The sequence below is a fragment of the Sitodiplosis mosellana genome, unplaced genomic scaffold (genome assembly GCF_009176505.1).
Source record: "Sitodiplosis mosellana isolate CC-2019 unplaced genomic scaffold, AAFC_SMos_1.0 Smas_scaffold_30, whole genome shotgun sequence".
In the NCBI taxonomy this organism is placed as follows: Eukaryota; Metazoa; Arthropoda; class Insecta; order Diptera; family Cecidomyiidae; genus Sitodiplosis; species Sitodiplosis mosellana.
The window spans coordinates 2,197,135-2,222,105 of NW_022595272.1; the positions used below are offsets into that span (position 1 = coordinate 2,197,135).

General features: G+C 35.8%; 1 protein-coding gene across 4 annotated transcripts; it reads left to right on the plus strand.

The window, feature by feature from the left end:
• On the plus strand, nucleotides 1-23,612 carry LOC129568967 (uncharacterized). 4 transcript variants are annotated; one of them, XM_055447313.1, is made up of 6 exons: nucleotides 1-548; nucleotides 5,614-5,634; nucleotides 19,104-19,354; nucleotides 20,764-20,814; nucleotides 21,665-21,835; nucleotides 21,926-23,612. In XM_055447313.1, exons 3-6 carry the CDS (start codon nucleotides 19,193-19,195, stop codon nucleotides 22,295-22,297), a joined length of 756 nt encoding a protein of 251 aa, XP_055303288.1. In that variant the 5' UTR covers nucleotides 1-548; nucleotides 5,614-5,634; nucleotides 19,104-19,192; the 3' UTR covers nucleotides 22,298-23,612. The 4 variants fall into 4 exon arrangements, with proteins under 4 accessions (XP_055303288.1, XP_055303284.1, XP_055303286.1 ...); XM_055447309.1 differs by lacking the exons at nucleotides 1-548; nucleotides 5,614-5,634 and adding exons at nucleotides 12,856-13,338; nucleotides 13,646-14,213; XM_055447311.1 differs by lacking the exons at nucleotides 1-548; nucleotides 5,614-5,634; nucleotides 20,764-20,814 and adding exons at nucleotides 12,858-13,338; nucleotides 13,646-14,213.
• Nucleotides 23,613-24,971: the final 1,359 nt, after the last annotated feature.

Consider the following 24,971-nt stretch of genomic DNA (forward strand, 5'->3'; position numbering starts at 1 on the left):
AGTCAGTGAAATTCAATTCAGTTAATAGGTGTTCGTACTCACTGAAACGTTTTTTTTTTTCTCGTTTCATTAACATACATTCTTACCGTGTTTTATTGGTTTAATTCAGCTCAGCTCGTTTGAGCTGATCATTTTTCTGAGAATTGTGTGCTTTGGAATCGTACAAACGTAGCCAATCGGAAATTGCTCAAATTTTGGATCGAATGATCGAAAGCATAAGTTTTCAATGAACTTGATTTGCGAATAGAAAACCGTGAGTGCAGCATAATATTCGGGTTTTGAATTGAAAGTCATCTGTTGTCGTGTGGATTTCATTGGAAAACATTGAAGTGATTTGATTAGAAAAGAGTTTTTTTTTTCGATAAAATTACGTAGATTTGCGTTAAACGGGCTAAGATTGTGAACTTATTTGGTAATAAGATACCGAAAAATTCACTACGCAATACGAATACATAAAAAGACAAGTGAAGAAGGAAAAAACCAGAATTCTACCAACACAAAGACGCGTGATCACGTTGTGATTAACACATCTCATAGTCAACGCACAGGTGAGTGGGCCAACCCGAATATTATGTCATCTTAAAAGTTCAAATTGAATTAGACGGAAAGAATTTCTCTTGACTTGGACTTTTTCTCTCTCTCCATTTCTACATTTCATTTAAGTGGAGTACCGAAAAAACAGGCTTTCGGCCGAAACAACAATCGTTCGCTTGTGAATGTATGTATACTAATCGTGTGTCTCTTTCTCTATTTGTTTATACAAATATTCAGAAAGATTTTCGAATGATGTGGTTCGATTTCGCTTCAACACATGCACGCATGATCGGGTCCGCCGAATGTATATTGCTATAATTGTGAAAACGATGACGCGAATGCATGCACACAATCACAATCGAGGTATAAAAGCACATTGAATGAGTTTGTGCTCACATCGTGTGCTCACTCTTCGGGGCATCGCTGTGTGTGTGTACATGTTTAAACACACGGCGCTCGTACGATAATGAGTTTCGGCTTGTTGATATGATAGCTACGTTGAATAGCTTACGTAGTGGCGCACATGTGCGCTAAAAATAACACTCATGTTGAGATCATTAGACTGACTGTATGTTTTACACACTTCGAATGCTGGGAACGTGAATTTTGAATAATTTTTTCTATGGTTACCGTTGAAATTTTGAATAGATTAGGATTGTTTCCGATCTTTTTTGTTATGATTTCATCGTTGGAATTTGTCAACATTTTTTTTTAATCAGATAACAAAGCGTATTTGTACGTATTTGTGTTGTTAAGAGAGTTCTAATTAATCGAATCAACAAGAGAAAGAGAATAAACGAACCTTGTGCTGATAAAATGTTTGAAGCAAAGCGTTGTTCAATTTTATCAAATGAACTCATTTTATGTTCATAAATTCTCGAAAATCACACCATTCACCTCTAATCACAGCAGAGAAAATAGCGCTGATATCATGGTTTTTGTATTACAGATGCCTTACATTGAAACTCATTACTACTTGAAAATATCTTGCGAAATTACTCATTATTTTTTTCAAATATGTACACACATGTGTGGAAGTGTTTGTTTGGACAGTGCACACAGCCCACATAAAAATGCCAGTTATATTAAATATTATAAAAATGGAGCACATTTATTTTTTGCATTGCTCATTAGCTGAAACAAAACAAATAGTCGCAGGCAACAGATAATAATGGTTCCTAAAAATACATTGATTGGATAGTATTTTTAAACTTTTATGTGTCACACAACAAGTTGTGCTATCGACTGATTCGTCGTACGCATGAAAATCGGCAGAAAGATGGAGAGATAGCGATAGAGATAGCGAAAGCGAGAGCGAGAGACAGAGAGGGCGGAAGATAGAGAAAGTCGCAAATTACCGAGGAATTGTATTAAAATAATCAGAAGCGGAAAAGGCATACCAGTAAATGAGCTCATTTGAAAGGAAATTATTCTATCTGATTGCAGCAAGAAATCAGCCTAATCAGTTGCTAGGATTCTGTTGTGCCACTGTTGCTCTTATAAAACGGCTCGTGCTACGAACTATAAGTGAGAGTCGCATGAACCGTAAATCCAACTATATTTAGATGGAATTAAGTAGAATGGAATAACGTGGACGACTCGAATCGTCCACAGGAATTATTGGCACCCACCTTTGAAAACTTTTAGAAATTGTTTCTTCGATGAGCAGAACTGTACCATGTGACGTCAACGGAAGGAAAAAAAAATATCATCGATTGAAAATTGGACATTTGACTAACAGAAATTTCAAACTAGTTCATGAAATCACTCATTAATTTTTCGCTAATTATCTGTAAATGGACCTTTTATTTGAGCATTAGTCATATAGTCCGGCGTATGACGTAAAGCACGCATTTGTTACGCTCACCTGAACGAAGAACTAATTAGTCAAGTGTTGTAATAAAAATGTTGAGAGCGTGACAGGATTCCGAGTAACGTGGATATGCGCTTCCTCTCACATTTTTTGGGGGATTCCCGCTTCAAAGCGGCTCCATTCGATTGTACTTTGTACTGCATGATTTACAAATAGCGAGAGTAAACTAAAATAAATCGTTGGTGCAAAGCAGTTAAGCTGGCAATGAAATTGACCTACGACAACATCAGCCGCTGCTGCGCCGCAATAGATTCGCGTCAAATCTAATGGGAAATTATCGATGACGTAGCGATGCGTCGAATCCGTAGTCTCGGCTTCGAAAGTCGCTTGCGTCGCCGGTAATTTGTGCGCGTATAATTTTACTGCTTCATAGCAGAAGCTAACGGGACGCGCCGGTGCGCACGCTACCATACACAGTCGCACATGTGTAGTGGCAAATAGGTAATAACGATGCGGCCAATTCGCATGTGTAGTCGATTTTACGGGGCCGATGTTGCAAAAAGACTTTCGTGAATTTGCTGTTTGGCTGTTCAGGTTTTATTGAAAAGCCATTGATGACGTCAACAGTGACTCGGTTGCTTTTATTCGTTTTTAATGTGCATTCATTTACGCTACACATGCTACGAACAGCGTATGACCTTATTTGGATACATGTTCAAGTGTTTTCATTATTGTTGTTGTTTGTTTGCATTCGCTTTTTATTCGCATCGACAATGAAGTCGAATCTTTCAATTTTTCACTCTTTCGATCGTTCGTTCATTCGTTCGCTCAGCATCGAGTAGAAATTCCGACGCATGAATCATCACCCCTTTCATGCTCTATTTAAATTTATCGTCATAGTATTGAATGTAGGTTCGTCATCAGATGTGGCGTGTGCCACATATTCGAAGACGGGCTCAGCCTTCGCTATACATTGAACTTGTGACGTAATTAATGGTTATTGCTTAATTTTGTCATACGCGTGTCACACTCAAAACATTAAGCATTTATAGATAACGCTTTAACGAAGTTATTCACTTTCCTCTGACAGCAAATTTTGATTTGATCATCATTTGATGGATTCTTCCACTGACTTAATCTGATTGGTTTATAAGCACCAATTCCCGGCTGCCCATTACCGCTTTCCGAGTAAACACATTAAATATAGACACACTTTGACGATGCCAGATTCCATATCATATGGAATTATTATGTCACCATTTGTTATCGCATGTATTTCGCTTACCGGCGTTTCAACGTGTCGGCACTTTTTTATTTTGGAGCCAAATATCAAATCACGTTATCAAGTTTTTTTTTTTGTTAAATCAATTATGGTTTTCCGTTGTAAATTCTATTAATTAATGCAAATGATACTATTTTGTTCACATAGTGATTGATTTTGATGGAGTAAGGAGCCAGATCTTTATTTAAAAAATGCTTTGTTCAAATTCAGAACTATTCAGATAAGCATTCACTACACACAGAAAAGAATCCCCGGAAATTTAAGGTGTTCGCCGTAAAATTTGACATTTATATATAAATTTCTATGTACATTTTACCGGCAACACTTGAATTTTCCGGGCGATGACATAATTTCAAATATTCCAACAGAAATTAGCGCCATCTGTCATTTCAAGCGGTAAAATATATATAGTATTTGATAAAATGTTCAAAAATATGTCATCGCCCGGAAAATTGAAGTGTTGCCGGTAAAATGTATATAGAAATTTATATATAAATGTCAAATTTTACGGCGAACACCCAAAATTTCCGGGGATTCTTTTCTGTGTGTAGCGATTGACGAATTTCATCACAAAAACTGGATTTATTTAAATTTCTTGGAAAAAAAATTCTCCTTTACATTCTTCGCGGATTTTTTTCGACCATATTTGGCTTCCATACCTGTTAGATGTGATAACCGATCGCAGCAACATGTTTGCATAAATTTTATTAATTGGAAACATAAGCATCGAACGATAAGCTTAGTCAAACGGTTGAACAAGTTCATTCGATGAAGGAATCTTTTTTGGAACGATTAGATTTTAAGTTTTTTTTTGCTTGACTCATTTTCTTCTACTCTACGCATTTTTTTTATTTGGCGCATAATGTATGTACATGCTTCACATGATTAATCACTACTCAATGCATGTGGTATTTTCCCAAACTGTAATAGTTGTATAATTGTAAGTGATGTAAAAATGAGTCAGCTGCGTGAAAATCATCATACCCACTTACTCATAGCCGTTGGAATGTCGCCGCCAGTTTACAACAACTACCTGCCAAATCGAGAGAGTCTTTTTGAATAAACAAAAAAAGCAGCACACATCTAGTTTGATCACATTAGTTCAGCGCCAAAACAAAAACTTGATTGTGTATATTCACAGAAATTTGTGTGCAATTCCTTGAATCGACGCTTCATTTCTCGTTACCGCGTCCGTAGAATTGCCATGCATACATTTGTTGCCTTTGCTCACCATTCGTTTTGCACGAGAGAGAGAGAGAGAGAGAGAGAGAGAGAGAGAGAGAGAGAGGGAGAGAGAAGAAAAAACATGAATGATAAAAGGTTTATACGCGTTTTTTCTGGGTCAGAAACATAAAGACATTAAATAATCGGTATTTAAAATGTTCGAAAAGAAGAGATGAAATGATATAAAATCATGATCGGAAACAGTTCCTCCTAACGATCAGATTTTTCAATCATTTTGTTATTGATTTTGTTAAACGTGTCGTTTTATTTGTATTTACTTTCATTTTTAAATACAAAGTCGAGTTTTTTGAAGCGCAGATGGGCGTCTGTTGCTATCGAAGCTGTTTATCTTTTGTTACAGCGAAATATTTCCATACAAAAATAAAAATGTTGATTTGGGAATTGTTGTTGTTGTTTTCAAAAACAGATTATTTACCGAATAGAAGAGACGTCATTAATTTTCAGTCGTCATTGCAATGACACCTTCCGCAGATCTTTTCAACCAACTGTTTTGGTGACGCCATGGCGTTCACATGAATTCTCCGGTTTAATTAATGCCGTCATGAAATAAACCAGCAGTACAAATAATCGAATTCTATTTATTTCTTGCACAACAATTTGTATTTGTTCAACCACGCAATTATTCGGTGAAAATAGACTCTTTTTAATTACGTCAGGGTACTTTTTTCGGGATTTCGTAAATATTTTGAGCATTGTTATTTCAATTACTAAATTCTATTTTTCTTGTATTTCTTTGCAGAATTGCTGAAGGCGTAAAAGAGTGAGTAACCATTTTTTTTATGTACAAAAAACACATCACTTTTACCAACGAAAGGGGACTTCTTTCGATCGCACAATGTTGTGATGCATCACTGTTTATATGAATAGTTGTTTATTTCGTTTCGATTGCATTCCATTCGATAAACTTTCGTTTCGGATCTTTTTGATTCGCCGCCTATTTTGTTGCTGATGATATATGATGTATCCAAAAAAAAAAAAACAATCATTGCACTAATTACAAGCCAACGAAGAAGAATGAAACATACCGAAATAATAACGTCATTTATTGGCCAAATCGATTTGAGCGGTGCCATTTTTGTTGAATGAAAACACTTCATAAAATTCACACTTAATCCTGATTTCGAAAATCGACAAAATTGGACTGGCTTAAAATTGTTGACTTGGAAATGAACACAAACAAACAAATTGTCAGCTAATATTTAGCGGTTGATTTGCTACCGGCGATATACACCAAAAATGCGTAAATAGACTGATCCATAAATAGCATCGATGACAACGAAAACTGTTCCAATAGATAGAATCAGCGGGGATTTTAGCATTATACCAGCATAGTATACAATGAACTTTAGTTCTTCTAACTTATTTTCTTGAAATGACCGCACAAATCTTCAAACTATTCACAGACACGCATTTATGTTAAACGTGTTTTTTTTTTCTTCAAATAACAATCGAAAATCACAAAAGACTAGCGTTATGTGGTTCAATGACTGAATTTGGTATTTCACTTGCTACTAAATTTGGTTGAAATGCTTTAAACTTTCATCATCATCTCATTACAATCGAGTTTGCGAAAATGAATTTGGCCAACTGATCAAAGTGACAAACGGCTCCTTAAACTGAATTTGCGGATAAACAGAAATGCATTTATGATTCATAAGCATTTGGAAGAAATTGATTGATTTAACCGACGCTCAATTGCCGGCCACCGACATCGTTTATGGCCCAGAGGAATTTACGCGATATCATGAAATCGTCATACTCACACCGAAAGAACTCACGCGTCGAAAGAGGCACAATGTACATGCCAAAGAAGAAAAAAAAAACTGTAATGTGACCGAGAAAAATGCGAATCATAAAAATTTAACAATGTCATCAAAAACCGCAAATATTTTTATTTTCATTTAAGCGCAGATTATGACTATTTCTACGCTTGTTCGATTCGAATTGAATTTAAACAACTTAATTTTTTTTTGTGTCTGTTGTTTTGCTTTTTAGTTTATCAAGGAAATGTGTGTATGCTGTCAATGTAAATGCCATGCGTCGTTTCGTGTATTGTTAAGCCTCTGTGTATCAGACATTGTTTCGACTCTTTTATTTTACAACGTTTTTCATCGGTTTGTCGCCGTTGGAATTTTGAAATGATGCAAATAATTACATAAGTGAAACGATTGATTTTGATCGTGGAATGTTGTGCGCGCTTGAACGATGCGACGAATGGCACAAAAACGGCAACAGAAAGTATTTTCGACGACAAACCGAATGCGAAGTAAATGCGTGGAGATAAGTTCGGATTTTCGCATTCAATGCGATAATGAAAAGGAAAAAGAGCAACGGTGCGCATTTAAGTGATATTGTATTTTCATTCGATGCGGATTGGTGGCTTGACCAACGATTCTTGGCATACGAATATGTATGGCTGCGCATCTGAGTGCCGTATAATTGTAGCTGCAAATTAAGAGATGAATGCGATACGCATCGGAATGCACTGCGAATTGGGAGGCATATGCATTTTTGTACTCGTTCGTTGTCTTCTCTCTTGCGACGATTTTTTCTCCGTTCTGTTTATTGTACGCATCCTTTGATTTCTATCCCAATGAATCATATTGGCTTCGAATGTGATGCTTGGCACTCGGCGAGCCAAAGAGATGAAACAATAATTATATTGCTCATGGGTATTTCGGAGCGATCAATTTCACATTTCAAAAAGGCTGGCAGGCAATGCGACACATTATGACTACGATGAAGATCAGCTCATTGCGAAACAGTCAGATGTGTGTGTTATTCAGAACCATGTTATATTGTTTGCCCGAAATATTTTTTTTGAAGTGAGCAATTGTCGCTGTGAATTTATGTGACATTCGATGGCTGCTATGTGACCAAAAACCTAATGAAGAAATCAATTGTAGCTCTACCTCGACTGATATCGTTTATTGGGTTCACTGGATTTTGCTGTTGTTGTCGTCGTCGTCGTTTTTTTGTCGGATGACAATATTGGCGCCATATAAATCAAATCGAATAGAAAAGGTGTCTGATTGGAAAGAGCAAGGACAGAGAAAGTGCCGACAAATAGTCTATTATTGTGTATCGTCGTCCCTGTACAAAACAATTCAATAAAAATTGATCATCATTGACACTCACCGTGCCTTTCCAATCTAAAGAGATGCGTCCTCTCGGAATGCCGTTGTGTCCATTTTTATGAATAAAATATTTATTTTATGGAATTTCTTCTATTCAAAATCGAGAACAAACGTTCGTTTTCAGTGCGGCAAATGAGAAAGAAAAAAGTGTGTCTGTGTGTGTGTGTGTGTGAGAAAGAGAGAAAAATAAAAGGAAAAACACATAGAATTTATGGTTGAAAATCATCCTATTGTTTGTTATTGAATAAGACATATCCATAGGCCATTTGTGTGGCTCTGCGGCCATGCATTCCTCCTTCTCTTATGAAGATGTTTAGATGTTTATGTTTTCTCTTCTGTCGCTTTTTTTGTCATAATTCTTTTCATTTTTCTCAAATGATTTTCATGAATTTTCTCCGGTGGCCCGGACACTCTTTCTAAAAACACTTCACAATAGATTTGGAAATAAAAAAAAAAGAGCGACACTAACTATAGTCATCATAGAACAAAATCATCACAACTTGCTTCTATTTTCTGTTTGTCAAAGAGAATTCATTCAGTTAAAAAAAAAACAGAGTTCAAAAATTAATTCAACTCTTTTGCATATTTCATCTTTTAAAGTGCTCAAAAAGAGCCTTAAAATCCTCCAAAATCCATAAAAACGCATTGAAATCTGCACAAATCCCAATAAAAGTTTCTACGAAATGGTAAATCAAGAGATATGCAAAATATGGATATCCGTTTAGAAGTGCAAACAAGCCGATTCAATTGTTTCTATTTTCACCTTTGTTCAAACACAAACACACACACACACACACACATAAGTAGGATCGAGTCGTTTACAATTTACGTTTGACTCTTCTTTTCATGCTGTGTGTTAAACTTCTACTCCGTCCATGATTTTCGGCTCCAGCTGAGAGATTAAATTGCAGTAACTGGCTGAAATTTCATAAACAATATTTCGAACACTTTGTCCCACTGCAAAGCGTATAGATTTGATGAGATAAAGTCTAAATGCCATCAAAAATTTCATAAAAACCATTTTAAACGATTGATTTTCAGAATTAGCACTCAAAACATGCGCTCGCATGTGAAATGTATGCTGTGTATAGTTTTGTTTGCCTATGCCAGAGAAGAAAAAAACCCGACGAAATTGTTGCTTTTAGTTCGGGAATTGACTCATTTCGTGTTAAATTTAGAATCGGACAGAATTTAATGTGATGTTTTGGCTTGCTCATGTGTCGGTCGAGACAAACAAATTCTCATAATAAATTAGCGAAACGGAAAATATATCAGCCAGAATCACGTCCGGTGCGCCATTCCAAATGATTCATTTGTGATGACTTGTGTGATTCAACGAGTAAAACAATGCAAATTTCCCAGGAATTTTTTTTTGCGCGCGAATCAAATCGAAATGCTTGCAAACATGACAGTGGCATAGTTGCGTCATGAAAGCGATAGTGGTTTTGAAACCACTGATCTCCAGCCGATTTACAAGACCAGCAATGCAATGTTTCCAAAGAAAGGACCCAAAACCTATTAACGTGACGACGAAAAGTGTCTGTCGCGAATTCATGGAAATTTCATTCATGGAAATTGTTGCGTTTCTTCTTCCCCGACGTCTCGCCACTTCTCTTCTTTTATGAGCCCCGAAATTCGGCTGAACGGATACAAAATTAATGGGAATTTATCGAATCATGCTTCGAATTTCGCTAAATATTTTCGAATTTCATGGGCACAGAAAAACATGCAGAAGGAGGTAGTGTCTGTTTACATCTGTAGCCGAAATACAAAATCTTTTATTTGTTAACATGAAAATGCAACTAATTCATTGCGAAGATCAAAAGCGAAAAGCGAAAGCAAATGATGAAATGAAGACTGCAAATGACTTGAGTCAAGAGAGATGCATATGTGTTAAATGTAATTAAGCGCAGCATGCGCCACTTTGAACAACAACAAAAAGGCGACGACACGAAAACGGTATCTCAGGAAGTGAGCGACAGTCGCGCACAATCTTTCAACACCAAAAACCCATACATGTTTATTGCACAAATGCAGCTAACGAGGTCCAAATTGAAATATATTGAACACATCACAAAGCAGATGTTCGAATGGACCGAATGACCGTTGTTGTTGTTGTTGTTGGTGTTTGCCATGCTTGTGCTGCATTGCGGCTGGCCAACAATGTGTATTTTTAACATCATCATCCGTTGTCGGTTCACCAGTGAACCAACATCATCGATACACTCCGTCGCTTCGATTGTGTGCGCTGTGCGCTTACATATTTCAGCATCAACTCGGCCTTATGATGATACTCAGGTATGCCCCATCTGAAATACGTGCATGTTGGCATGCTCTCGTCTACCAAAAGCAACTGGTATTATATTTCAACATGATTCGCATGTGTTTGTGTGCCTCTTCATTCGATCCGAAGCCGCTCTTCTGCTTGCCGAACAGCATACACAGGTGAGTGACGACGCATATCGCGCTGTGCCACCACTGCGAGAGAGAGAGAGAGACACTGCGACTGGAACTGAGGCCGAAACCAGAGAGCATGTTTAACGCTCTGCAAAATCCAACGGATACCAACATAGAACATGTTATTTTATGTTTTTGGTTGTTTTTACACACAGTTTGCCTTCCTTCTTCGTTTACATTATGTGCCAGTGGTTCGCATTGTGAATGAATTTCGTCGATGACTTCGAAACCGAATCGAATTGAAGCGAAGCGTCTCACTTGGTACACGGCTCAATGACATTGGAAAGCATGTTTCCCGCATGTGTATGTACATAAAGAGAGAGAGAGACATACCGAAGCTCCACCCGATTTTCTGTAATATTCATTCATTTCTTTCGTTCGTTCGGCATTTTTGGCCAGGCCCATTTAGTCTTACCACGCTGTCATTATCACCTCTTGAAACGTATATTATCTCTTAATTATCATTGATAGAATTGATTTTATATAGGTGTTTATGTAAGGGAATTTGCGCCGCAATCCTGATAATTGCATTTGATGAATGAAACATTTCCATGTTTCGAAAATATGTTCAAGTGCTTGCAGCAAGACAGGAAATTGATTTTAAATGTACACCATTTTTGATATCTTTTTACGTGAAAGCTTACTATATTTAATCTTGTCGCGACACAATAAGATATTTAACATTTGGGTGACAATGCACAAACTGTTAGATCCAACAAAATGTTGCCCATCAACGGTAGCTATGTCGTGATTCAATTATTTTCCTTTTTGATAAATTACGTAACTAGGATTTAACGCATCCAAGTGGGACAAAATAATGGGCTGAATGCCAAAAATGACCTAATTAGAGCCAAAATATACCGAAGACACAAGTTGAAAGGGAATAACTTTTATTCATTCAGCATCAACAAAAAATAATTATCCACTTTGTGCGTCAAGTCGTGTGCCTATTCACACCAAAATTACTTGAAACAAGAATGAGCACCAACAACAAAAACTCATACACACTTCGTCGTTTACGTCATAACCATGTGTGTATGGCAGCAGTGTTTCCAAGTAATATCGGCTGGAAGCTGGTGACTAATCCGATATCGTTCCGTTCTGTTAAACAGTTCCTTTCGTCATCGAAATTTTTGAATGAAGAAAAAACCAGATTTTCTAAATTAAAAATTTATAATCTACGAATAATAAATGGTCCGAATCGTTTTTTTTTATTTCGAATGGTTTCCTTATCATTCCTTATTTGCCGTATGAATGGATGTGCTACGTCAGTGGATAAATCATTGTTTAGAAAAGTTGAAAAGAGCCGTAAAATGCGATAACATTTATCGTAAACAGCGTAATTACGAGCACCATTGATTGTCATCTCTCATTCATAAAAAACCAACACTCACTTTAGAATTTTATTTTTTTGCCAATTAGATGCATTTTTTTTTTCTCTTTGCCCTGTTTTATGATTTCCAAAGAAATGTTGACAAGAATAATCTTTCATATTACTCGCTTTTTAAAAACAATAAAAATTACAGAAAAATCATCGTTATTCAACGATCGGCAGAGTAAGTGTGTATGTATTGGGCGCAAAATGGGATTTCGTCACAATTTGACGCCAATGCGAATTCACGATCATCGGTTTTGTAGTGTGGTTTTTCGACTTTTGTATTTCATTATTTTGGTACTAATTGGTGGATGGTGCCGTTGCATCGAATCTGAACGATGGAACAAAGTCCAACGAATCTGCATGTGCAAAATATTATTAAGAAATGGGAGGATACCAATATGCTTTCTGATCGTTCCTGGCTGAAACAGAGAGAAAAGGAGAGGGAGAGAGAGATCTTGATCTTTACTCGAAATTAATGGTTTAAAAAAGAGCAACAAGTTGAATGAAATTGACCAGCGCAACAGAGAAAAGGAGTAACCATTTGGTCTAAATGGTGGAAAAACGAATCGATCATCTCTGTGAATGGGATATTGTCATTGAGTTGTAAAGTGTATGTGTGTCGTTGATTTTTTTTTTTGCTGCTATCTTCTTCATCGTTGCGGAGATCGGTAACATCACTCATAAATACCTACACATGTATCTGGTGTCTCTCACACGCTCATCAACTTAAGTAAAAACTCTCAGCGCTGACGATGAGAATGAAACGAAAGAAGAAGAAAAAAAAACAGCACAACAACAATAGCAAACACAACAAAAATCGCCTGAAACAAAAGCAAATACACACATTCGACACTCACCATCCGTATGACAAGCGTACGGTTCGTACGTTCGCTCTCTTCGCACACACACAACACCACTACATCAAGATAGCTGTGTACGTCTGCTGTGTGCTGTGCTGCCCAGCACATATATCGATATATTTGAGTGACAAATGAAATAAATAAGCGGCAAAAGCAACGGCAACAGCAAAGTGATACACATGTATCGCAGAAAGAGAGACGTGAATGTGGGAACGTTTAAGAGAGAAATGTATGTATATGCAGCGGACAATCGGAATCGAACTTATTCATAAAACGCGTGTAGACAAGGAGTAGTTGAAGACTTGAACTAGAATATAATTATTGCCTTAAATTTATTTGTAATTCGATTCGCTTTCGATGAACACGGTTGCGCTCCCGATGTGATAACGGCCAAGACAGACCGAGCAGAGTTTTTGAAACGACAAGAAAATATAAAACCATCATCACGGCACCATCCGATCGAATATCAAGTGTGTGTGACATACACAGATAAAATAAATAAAAGCAACAAGTGATAATCGAGTGTTAAGTGGCCGAAAATTCGGCAATTATTTTAAGTGGTGATCAAGTGACATAAAAGTGCTAAAATAAATCCAATTTCAAAGATCTGCAAATCTTTTGAAATCAAGCAGGTGTGTGTACACTTTATTTCTTGTGTGGCCAATGCGCCCAAATCAAATTGCACAATGTTAGTCAATTATTACTTTGGTCGTTTGCAATTCAGTGGTAAATTTTTTTCGTTCGTAAAAAAATAACGTTTTGGGTTTTTTTCTTGAATTAATCTGTGATTTTTGCACGAATCCAAAAACGAGAATATCATGTGGAAATTTAAGTGCAAAAATTAATAATTGACTAACGTTGTCAACCGAAAAATAAATTCTCAAAGAATCTGAGTTAACGTCAATTTTTTTTCTTCTTTCAATCACAACAATTTTTCAGATTTAGAAGAAAAAAAAAATTCTTTACGTGCGAATAAAAACTCGAAATTTATCCTCAAACATTATGTGCCAAAATAAGAGTAACTCAAACACAAATGCCGTATATCCATTCGGGTTTGTTGATCGCAATCAAACAATTATTCCAACATACTCACGAACAATAAAGGCTCGCAGATCGTATACACCAATCGCAACATCAGCATCATCACCTGATCCAACCAGTTTCACTGCACCAAACGAAGCAACAGCAAAAATTTCACCGCGATTTACTCGGACAAGCCATAGCCCAATCAACACCCAAACAAATTGTGATTATTTTCTGAACTGGGACGAAAATAAACAAAGTGATCTTTGTGATAAGAAAATAACGACATTGAATATGGATCAAAGTAGCTGTAGTCTGACAAGTTCACGGGGTCGCTTTAATTGGAACAATGAAAACAGAATGGAAAGCTCACAATTCCCCCAAAATGATGACGAAAAGTCGAAAAATACTCAGCAACACAACAACAGCACACATAACAAATACACTCACAGACATCGAACAGCCCAAAGAATGGGAAATACAAGTAAGTTTCGTGGAAAATGCTATTGTAGGAAACAAAATAGACATTTATACACACATCTAGGCAACAATCAAAATAATGACTCATAATTTTGAACGTAGAATTGAAATGAAATAAAATTTCGCGTATCGTATCGGAATACGCGTCATGTACTGGTTGCAGTTGTTGAATTGCTAGACAATGTGGAACTGTAATACGCAATCACCAACTGATAGCAACAATTGAAACATTATAAAACGTTATTTTTTTATTTTTGTTTTTCGTCTGAAAATCACCAAAATCAGACCGAATGGCATTTTAACATCCTTCAACGGAGCTAGCTATAAGTTTTGAAATATCATTTTACATTCGAATTGGAATTGTTTGTGTTCAACGATCAGCAGCGATCGTTATTCGTCAATTTGTTCTTTCGTTCGTTCTATTAGTCATCGTAGTATAAACGCCATCCGTCAGTATAAATACAATAAACAGCATACTCGCGATGATGTGTAAAAAAGTCCCTATGTGGCAGAACCAAAATCCGTTTACCAAAGGAGAAAGACAGAAAAAAAAAACCAAAGAGTTTGAAGACAATATAATGTGAAGTGTGTGAGCACGTCCGTGAATTCCATCAAAACGGAACTGAGCCAACGTTAAATTCAATAGAAATCGCACGTACACCTCTCTGCTTCTTCTTCTTTTTTTTCTTGCACAAGTATATTACGATACAGCTACGGCAGGGCTGAATCGCTAGTGTGACTCAATCATTGCGCTTAGCACGAATAACATAAACAAAATATTCTCTGGCTCATATACTCACCGAATCGGATCTTCGACGAAAAGCAAAACTGAATGCGAATTATACGCATTTCATTCAATATTCCGCGATTCCGTTTGCCAAGAAATACAAAAACCAAAATAACAGCAACAGCAACAAAACAATAATTGTTTTTGTCCACATCAATCGTGGATATTTCCTGACGCATTCTTCGTTGTCAAAACCGTTTGCATTCGGCTTTCTTCAATCGCAACCAATTCAGTTTGGTCGTCAGCGAGCGGGTGAGAGAGAGCGAAAGAGATGTAAATGTTTTGATTGAAAATCCATAAATCCAACACAAAATTTCGTGCATTTCGTTTGGAATATTTGATGACATTTTTACGCTATGTTTTTGATCTTCGGCTGATATCGGCGATCGTTTACGTGCGACAAATAAGAAATGTGCCCATTTTTGGGGTGTGATCACACTTTGTACCACTTCAGCGGTCCTTTATATGTATATCGGATTAACGCCGCTATGATCAAACGCTTTTTTTTTGCGACAAAAAAAAAATATTTATTGATCTTCAGTTCCGTCGCGCGTTTTGTTTTTTCGGCACTCGAATTCCGATGCTATCTTTTATACATATTTTTTTCTATCTTTCTTTCTTTCTTCGTCATATCGACACTTAGTAATAACTTCTACTTTAGGCAATAAATGAAATGTTTGCACTTTCTTGTTTGTGGCCGGTTGTTTCACTTTTTTACGGTTTTCTAACGGCAACATTATTATGATATTTTATTTATTTTTGTTAATATTGTGGTTACGAAGAACCATTGAGCTTCTGAATTTGGTACGAACGGACGCAGGATCATCATCATCACATACATATATTCATTGAGAATGGTACAAACTAACGCTTAAGATGAAAATTGACGTTTTGAAATGACTCTGCACACGATAACATGATGCACGAGCTAAACCACAAAAGCAATCTACTAATCTGTTGTTGTTTTACGTGCAACCGCAAATAATTACCATCATTTTATGAATGCGTACGGCAGAAAAAAAAAACCTACAAAAAAAACATGCACTGTTTACTTAGTCGAATATTTTTATTGCCATTGTTTCACTTTTGTACCTTCTTTTGATACTTGCCGGTAGATAAAACCATTCATTGCATCTAAATGAGGTGTGCATTCATGCGAAAGAAATGAATGATCTTGTGGATTGGAAAAACAAGAAGATTTGCTGTTTTCTCTCTCTCTCTCTCTCTCTCTCTCTCTCGTCATCTGTCAAGAAGTAGTCATTTGCTGTATAATTCAGACGTTTTACCTTTCATTAACTCAAAATCCACCCGCAAAGTTGAACCTCTTAAGAGAAATCTCTCGATATTTTTTTTTGATACCTGTTTCCATTTTACACGGGTCCATTTATTCCGAATAAACTCCTTGTATTTTGCCATCACTATTAAAACACGACCGTTTAACTCTTTGACCGAATCTGAATTGCATATCCGCTAAGCAGAGCCATACCACATAGAAACGCATTCACCCTTTTTTTGGCACAGGTAGTGAAAGTTAGAACCATTTTACACAATTACTTCAGTCAGGTAAATGCAAATCCCACGAATGCAAGCATAAAGAGCATTGGAATAAACGTGTTCAATGATTTCAATGTCCATCAAATAGCCGAGAAAAAAAAATCCTAACTTCTAAGAAGGATTTGTCGGTTTTGCAATCATAAAATATTTTATTGGCAAATGACCTTAAATTATTTTATTATCGAACTATAATTATCCCGTATGCTGAACATATGGATGAACTCCATTGTTTGAATGGACTTTTACTTAATCATTCATTAGTTCTCCTTTTTTGGCTTGCTTCATGGATATCATAGCTCACCTGAGTTCTTCGTACTTTGCAAGGCTCTATCTATTGGCCAAATTGAGGTATTTTTGGTGTGAAATTATTCCCATTTATTTTTCCACTAAGAATATTTGTCTGCTGCTGTGGACGGTTCAGTCAAAACAGACCAAAAAAAAAAAAAAACCACTGAGAGAGAACAGTTGCGTGAATCCAGTCAAAGGGAAAATAATTTTTGTTGGAACCCACGCAAAGCACTACAATATTCAGGTCATTCAGTTTCAAATTAGATAAATGACATCAAATTGAAAAAGTATGGAACGTCGGATGATCGACAGCCAATCCGAGTCAATTTCTATTCACGCTTTCTAGAAAATGAATTTTCCTAATTGTGAAAAATCCTTACGAACGGTGCTGTTGTCAGTTGGCAAAGTAACGATGTTCATCTTGATAAAATTATATTTTGCCACCAAAACGCGTGTGGGTGGGACGCCATTTCATGGATGATCGATTCAATTGCTTGTTAATTAAAACTTGCACAAGCATTACGTGGGTGCGAAAACATACACTTACACGCACATACACACAATTGTAGCACACTACGTACACATCCACTTGACTTCGGTCAACAAGTGGCAGGCAGTCTGGGGCGACTACGAGGGAGCAAAATGACGAGAGGGAGCGAAACGGGCAAAATAAGAGAGGTACTCTTAATGAATAATGCACCTGTGATACAACGAAGAAAAAATTCCACTTTTTAAATGAAGCCAATAATTTCGAGTGACGAATGGAATCGGCAAACAGGTTATTTCCCTACAAAATATTGAAGTTCAATGTGATTAACACGGCTGTTTAGCTGTTAATTTCTTTGGTGTTTGCATAAAATAAAAATACGCCCTAAATCAATGTGCTAAAAATAAAAGTTTGTAAATAAAAACCGCACCATTTTGTTGTGCCCATCAATTGATTGATTTATGAAATGAGCGTTCCAAAAGCGATTATTCCAGCTTGAGAATAACTGTAAAGTTACAAGCAGCGCTCGTCTCTAATCGTTCTGAACGGCCGGACACTTTTTAAGAGACAGAATCCGAAGCATAGACTTGTGTGCGGTTGAATTTCACACTGCGATGTGCATTATTATTATTTACGATTGAACGATAAATTTTCAAAAGTGATGTGTGTTAAATTAATTACACGAACGAATATAAATATTGAAATGAGCTTCATAATAGTGCACACGAGTCGAACAAAAACACAAAAAAATACAAACGAAACGGTTTTTTACGGTGTACGCTCGTTCGGTTGTCATGTTTATTGAGTCATCGGTGCAACAAAAAAAAAGAGTCGCCGCAGCTCAATTCGATTGGAACCTTGATGTCGAAGGTGTTTTGTATTCGGCAATAGGAAAATCCAACATTGCTCAACCACCGTCGTCCGATACAGTTTTTAATTATAAACTCCAAACAAACGGTATTTGCGGTTAAAAACAAACCATTTACACCTATGCCACGATCATGCACAGGAACAACAAAATACTTGCAGCATCATCACGACGATGCAGCCACGCAGCGATTGACGTAATTGAACAATTATAAAACTAAACAGAGTCATGTGATAGTACAATTAGAGGTGGTCGTCGTCGCATTCGTATTTCGAACGCATGTTTGGAGTGTCCAACTACGTATCAATTTAGTGGTGGCACATGTGTTTGTATTGTAGTTGTTTTACTGTGTGAAACAGCCATCAAATCGCACACAAAATAGTATCGCTTTGTATGGTGTACGCGATGAATCATCTTTTAAAAATATTGACACCGAGATTTTCTGATTCAATTCATGAGATCCGACTTGACTACTTTGTGGTGTGTGCGTGTGAGTACAAATCTCGTTACTATTTTAACGTGTTTTAGTTCCATTCATTCGGCGTAGCCACTTTATCGATACGGATCTTTTAAAAACTAAGCAAATTGGCTTTGGTCAATCGAAAAACGATCATGAGCCTAAAAATCAACCAAAAACACTACAATCAAATACATAGCTATAATAACAATTTTATCTGAATTTTCAATCTACGAAATATGTCTTCGGATGATTCCAATGGAATTTTCTTTCTCTATTTTTAATTTTGACATCACCTGTTGAAGAATGAGCGAAATGAAGTCTCACATTTTTTTTCTCTATTTTATATATTCTACAAACTGATTAACTAATTCTATCTATTTACACATCTACGCATTATTATAGCCTAGTATGCTAATCTGATCTCTTTTTTATCTTTCCTCTCCGTTACAGATTGTTCTATAGTTGTGGTGTGTTTGCTGATATTGGTAGTAAATCAGGTGTCTGCCAAACCAATTGAGAATCAAGGAAGCCGATCAAACATGGATCATTCGCTAGAAGAAACACTACGATCACCGTGTCGCGAAGAAAAGATTCCGGCTCGAGAGGATCACAACGAGTCCAATATCAAGGGCATTCTTCAAGTGATAAAACGACAGTCTGCTATAGCAAAAAGCATCGCCAGGCAAGACGTTGCCCAATATGTAAGTGGAACACTTCATTTCGTTCTTTTTGAGCTTTATCAAATTCCAAGTCGTTATTTATGTATGATGATTGATCAGCATTTTATGAAAATAAAAAACCACAAACGCGATAACGCTACATATTTATACGACAGACAGCTTGGCGACGGCGTTAAGAAAAAACACGTTGCTGATAATACCGAAAACTTGATCTGCACACACAGAGACACACTGTCTTTGAAAATGTCGTCACAAAATGAAGGCTCGTTGAAACAATAAGCAATTCTGTACATTCGAAATCATTTCAATAAATGGAAATGCAATCATTGGCACGTTCACAAATCTGCACTTAAATCGATTGAAACTAATTGATGAATTGAAACAGAAAGAAGAAGAAGAAGAAGAAGACTCCGTGAAATGTGTCGCTAGACAAATGCACACCGAAAAGGAAATAAAATAACAAACTACGCTTGGAATACTAATTGCGTATGAGATTCGGACATTTTCAGTTTTCCTTTCTCCGGAGCGTTGTTCACTTTGTCACACATAGAAGAAAAAAACAGAAAGACTCAATGAAGAGAAGAGAAAAAAAAAAACATCTGTAGGTTTGCTTGCAATGCATACGGTGTCATTGCACTGAATAAATTTTTTTCTTGTACAAAAAGTTCAGAACCGCTCGTATTTACTTGCATTTCTCACAAATTTGTTGTTTGATGTAATAATGTTATGCATTCATTACATGTCGTTTGGGTGTTTGTTGATTTTCGCGCAAGCACTAGCTCTCCCAAACGCGCGCGTGTTTGTGTGCGCACAGGAAAATGAACATTGGACATAGAGAGAAATGAGCTTGTCAACAATGTTGTCGATTAGAATCATGAATATTGACCCAAACGGGTTTGTTGTGTCAATAGTATGGCCTTTTGTGACTGATTCTTTCACATTTTTTTCCCCTCACTCACTCACTCACTCACTCACTACATCACCATGCACTGTGTCTGTGCATTCTTTTCCTATTTAGTGAAAAAATGATTGCCGGTGTGCTTATGTGCATGGTAATTTTTGAACATTCAATTCATTATTATCTGCTGTGTTTTGTGTATTATGTAGCGTTCGCGTCACTTGTTACACCGATATCTGTCTCAATATTTTGAAATCGGCAGAGTTTCATTCAACTTGTACTTCACACTTGCAAGTTTGCTGCTTTATTTTAATTTTTTTTTCAGTGTAAATTACATACATCATTCGTCGGTTACACGTTTCCTTCCTCCGTTGTTTGTCCAAATTGTTGATTATTGTACACTTGTGAAACACAGAGAAAAAAAAAAACGAACGAAAGAAAAAAAAAAATAGAATAATGAAGAAACACAGCAATAGTTGTCAATAATTTTGCTTTAGATGTGCTTGTTTAACGTGATGTCTCTTTCTTGTAGATATCCCTTTGCCCCTATCCAGATCATCCCCAAAACAATACCAAACAAAAGGTGAATTATTCGAATTGCGATTATATTTTGTGTGTTAATTCGCTTTTCGGTGGCTTTTTCATTGGGCAAAATGCGCATATAATAATTCAATTCATTCTAAGTCTCACACGCTTTAACCGACAAAACAAATAAAGAGCATTCATTTGTGGCGTTAACTGGCTTCATTCTCATACTGTTTTCGATTTCATTTATTTTTCTTTCATTGTGGTACTGGGCCATTTATCATTATTCACGGTCTTTTTTCTCATTCAACATCTCGCATTTCTCTGTTCTATCTTCTATTCATTGCATGTACATGGAACTTTATTGGATTTGGCAATTCTCTCTATATTATTTATTTCATTCAGTGGCGTGGCACGACCCACCGAACAAACATTAAACTAGAAAATAAATATTAGTACAAAAGCTTACCACTTTTTAATTAAAATATATAGGATATGAAATACAAACAAAACAAAGCATGAATGTTTGCATTTATCCGTATGTTTTGCGACAAACTTTTTTTTGGTCAAACATAAAACAGATCTTCAATGACGTAGCATAAAAAGATGTCATCAAAAGATTCAGCGAAATGATGACATTTCGCGATGAATTGATGACATTCGCCCATTGATTTTGTCATTGATTGTCTGTTACATTACCATTTGCTTTTCTGCTTATTTTACATACTAACTTACGAAATTCATTTTGGTTGCTTGTGTCATTGGCTGTGAAGCGTCATTGATGATGACGTGCATGAATTTCTATCACCTTACGCTTTAAAGTTTTCTATATGCTATTAGTTAATACAAAAGACCATTTACCTCCGTTACTAATGAAATATTGTTTCTTTTGTTCTTTTGAATTATAGCTGAAAATCACTGAAGACACAAGCGTCGAAGATTTCCATTATAGATGGCGAATCATGGAGCAAGAATGGTTGTATCCACGAGGTAAATTGTCCAAAGAATTTGGCCAATCCGTTCCAGAATCAGAAGGCGAACATTTCCGTGCCCCAGCAAGAAAATTCAATATTGAAGCTGTAAGTATTTTGTGGAAAGAGAAAAACGGATTCATTTTTGTAATCAAAAATTCATTCTAATTTCTCGTTTTTTCTCTCCTTTGAAAACAGATGAGAAAATTGTTGATTGAACGATTGTCCAAACTGCTACAAGATTGTGATGAACGTTTCCAACTGTTGATGATCGGATTTCATAATGTTCTCGACGACCACAATACCAAGCGATCAACAATGGATTTGGAGAAATACAATCCATTGTATGAGGTGTTTGCGCGTGCTAAAACCAATGCACAAATGGTTTTGTGCGAAATTCGAACGGCTTTGCACAAATTGGGCGCACCAATCGTCGTTTTGAATCCACATAACATTCGCAGCTCCAAAGCGCCAAATTCCAGTTTCTACGATTGGGTCATTTTCCGGGAATACATCAATCAATTGGAGCACATCAACGAAGTTGTCAACATCATTCTAGAAAATATCTAAAGATATTTGATTTGGCGCTATACTTTTAAAACTTTTTTTGAGCGCAAAAATCCAATCGAAAGCACACATTTCGGCGATGCACTGGTGGCACGCATTGAAATAGACACTTTCAAAACAAATATTGAACAAAGTTCATTTATCATTAATTAACGATAATAATTGCCAGAATTCCATTGGAAGAAAAAAAAACAGACACAGACACAGAATAAGAACAACCTACCCAACATGATGCTATTATACTTAAACTACTTAAATGTATTCATATATAAATTATATTCATATCAATATGTGTGCTCCATGAATGTCAATTGCGATAAATATTTATCACTTTAGTCTAAATTAATTTATAATTTCGTTGGGTCTAACTCAAAATCTAGAGCGCTTAACATTATCGAACATCTTCATTTTGATTGAACCAAACAAAACAACAATTCGATAGCATTTTTATTTATTTATTTCATGATCATGATTGACATTTTCGCACACAAGAGATTTTACGTTTTATGTTTCACTGGCATCTTTTGTAAATATAACCCACAATTCAATAGAATCATTTCGATAAATTCATTAAACATTTTCCTTATTATTTATAATCATAACGATGTTCAATCCAATTTTCACACACTGGACACAACTAAGTTGATAAATATTACAAACATTATTTAATAATTTATATTAACAAATACAATGAATCCAGTGAAATTAAACGATAACATAAGAGTATTGAAAATTAAATTAAATCTATTGAAATTTATTTAGTGTTGAACAAAATGAAATCACGTTCAAAAATGGCGTTAAAATACTTAAGATTTAGTCAAATAAGTTCCATCGACGGAATGTTGAATCGTTTCAATCGTTGAGCTTATTTGATTCTAAATCCAATATTTATTTAATTAGGACTATACTTTGTGAAGATTCACGTTAATTTATAATTGCCAAAAATTGCTTGACCTTTCAACAATGACAAGAAAAAAAAATTGGAAAATTATGAATTCAGTCGATGTGATCTTGACTGTAGAAAAACACAACAATTTATTTCCAAAAAATGTGGTTTTTATTGAAAAGGTTCAAGCTGTGATAACGATTGCCGTACTCTATTTTCATGTTAACTCTTCGAAATTTTTCCCCTCTGCTAAAAAGACTAAAAGTTCACTAATTTCGGTAGATTTTCATTTTGTACAATAGACATAATTATTTATAAAGCAAAATGTTTGTGTTTTACTTATTATTATTTCTTTTTATAATTTCTTGTAATTTATTTTATGTACAAACTTAGAAAACTATTAAAAATTTAGCCCCTAATTGATTAAACATATATCTTTTGTTTCGTTTTTTCTTTTTCTCTCTCAATTTTCATTCGTTATCATTGATTTTGGGTCACAATTTCACAAATTTAAACTGTACACCGTCCCGATTTCTCGCCCATTTATAAAATGCGGAAAAAACAGCCAACACTTGAAATACCAGAAGTCGGTGCAATTAAGGATAATTTAAAATTGAAAAAAAAATTGAATAAATACATGCAAAGGAAAAAAAAACAATGTAATTAATGTATGTAAGAATTGATGCTCATTAGGGCGATAAAATATCATGAAACTAAATTGTATGTTTTGCTGCGATATTAAAACAAATTACACTATCACACGTACTCATTTGTTCGAAATATATGTATAAATTATAATTGTTCACATTAAAAAAAAAAAAAGTAATAATTGCGTTGCGTGCACTTGTGCACTTGTCATGAATCTTTCTCTCCTTCCATCATTCGGTAATCATACGGTGGCGAAGTGAAGTATCCTCGAGCGGATTTCTTTCTAGACATATGATTATTAAGAGATTGTCCAACGTTCATTCGAAATTGCATCGATGAAAGAAGTCACTTAATGTCTTGTTAGTTAAGCACGTACTTGATAAATAAATCAACATGCTTTGTTCAAACGGTTGATATAATTTTTGAACGAACAAATACCGGGTCTTTACACCAAATCAAGCGAAATATTATTTTTCTTCGTTCTTTTTCAGTCATTTTTACACACGAAAAAATTCATTCCAAAAATCTGTGCAATATTTATTTGTTCTCTTCAACTTGACGACGAGTAGATAAACATCTAAAAGGTAAACGGCATCAGAAACAAAAAAATCAGATAGTTTTTTCTTTGTTGTATGAATGTGTTAACACGCTGACCATTGCAACAACCATTCATAAAGTAATAAAAAAAAAAAAATGTTGTGTGTACAGGGAGAATATCCGCACACATTGACAGAACCTAGTTCCGAGAAGGAACTAATCGTTGTCCGTCAATGGACCTAAATGTATTGCTGTCGAACAGTGAACTCACTTTTTGTTTTCTATGTGGCCTTTGTGTGTATGAACACGATAATAGAAGCAAGAGGAGAGTGTTTGGTTTAGGTAGGCAAAATGTTGTTACTTTTATTTGCGAATCCATGACTGAGATTTATTTCACGATGAGTAACAATTGGACTTGACAATGATTAACTCGTTCTCATTTTTTTTTTTGGATTGGCCGTTGATGGTTGAACCCAAGAAACATCTTTTTAAATTCTCAATTTTCTTTCCTGAGAATATTTTAACGACGAAATTTGTTGTTGCGACTTTTGTCAGAGAGCCTTGTGCTCCTTTGATCTTCCGCGTCTTATCAGTACACCGGATTAT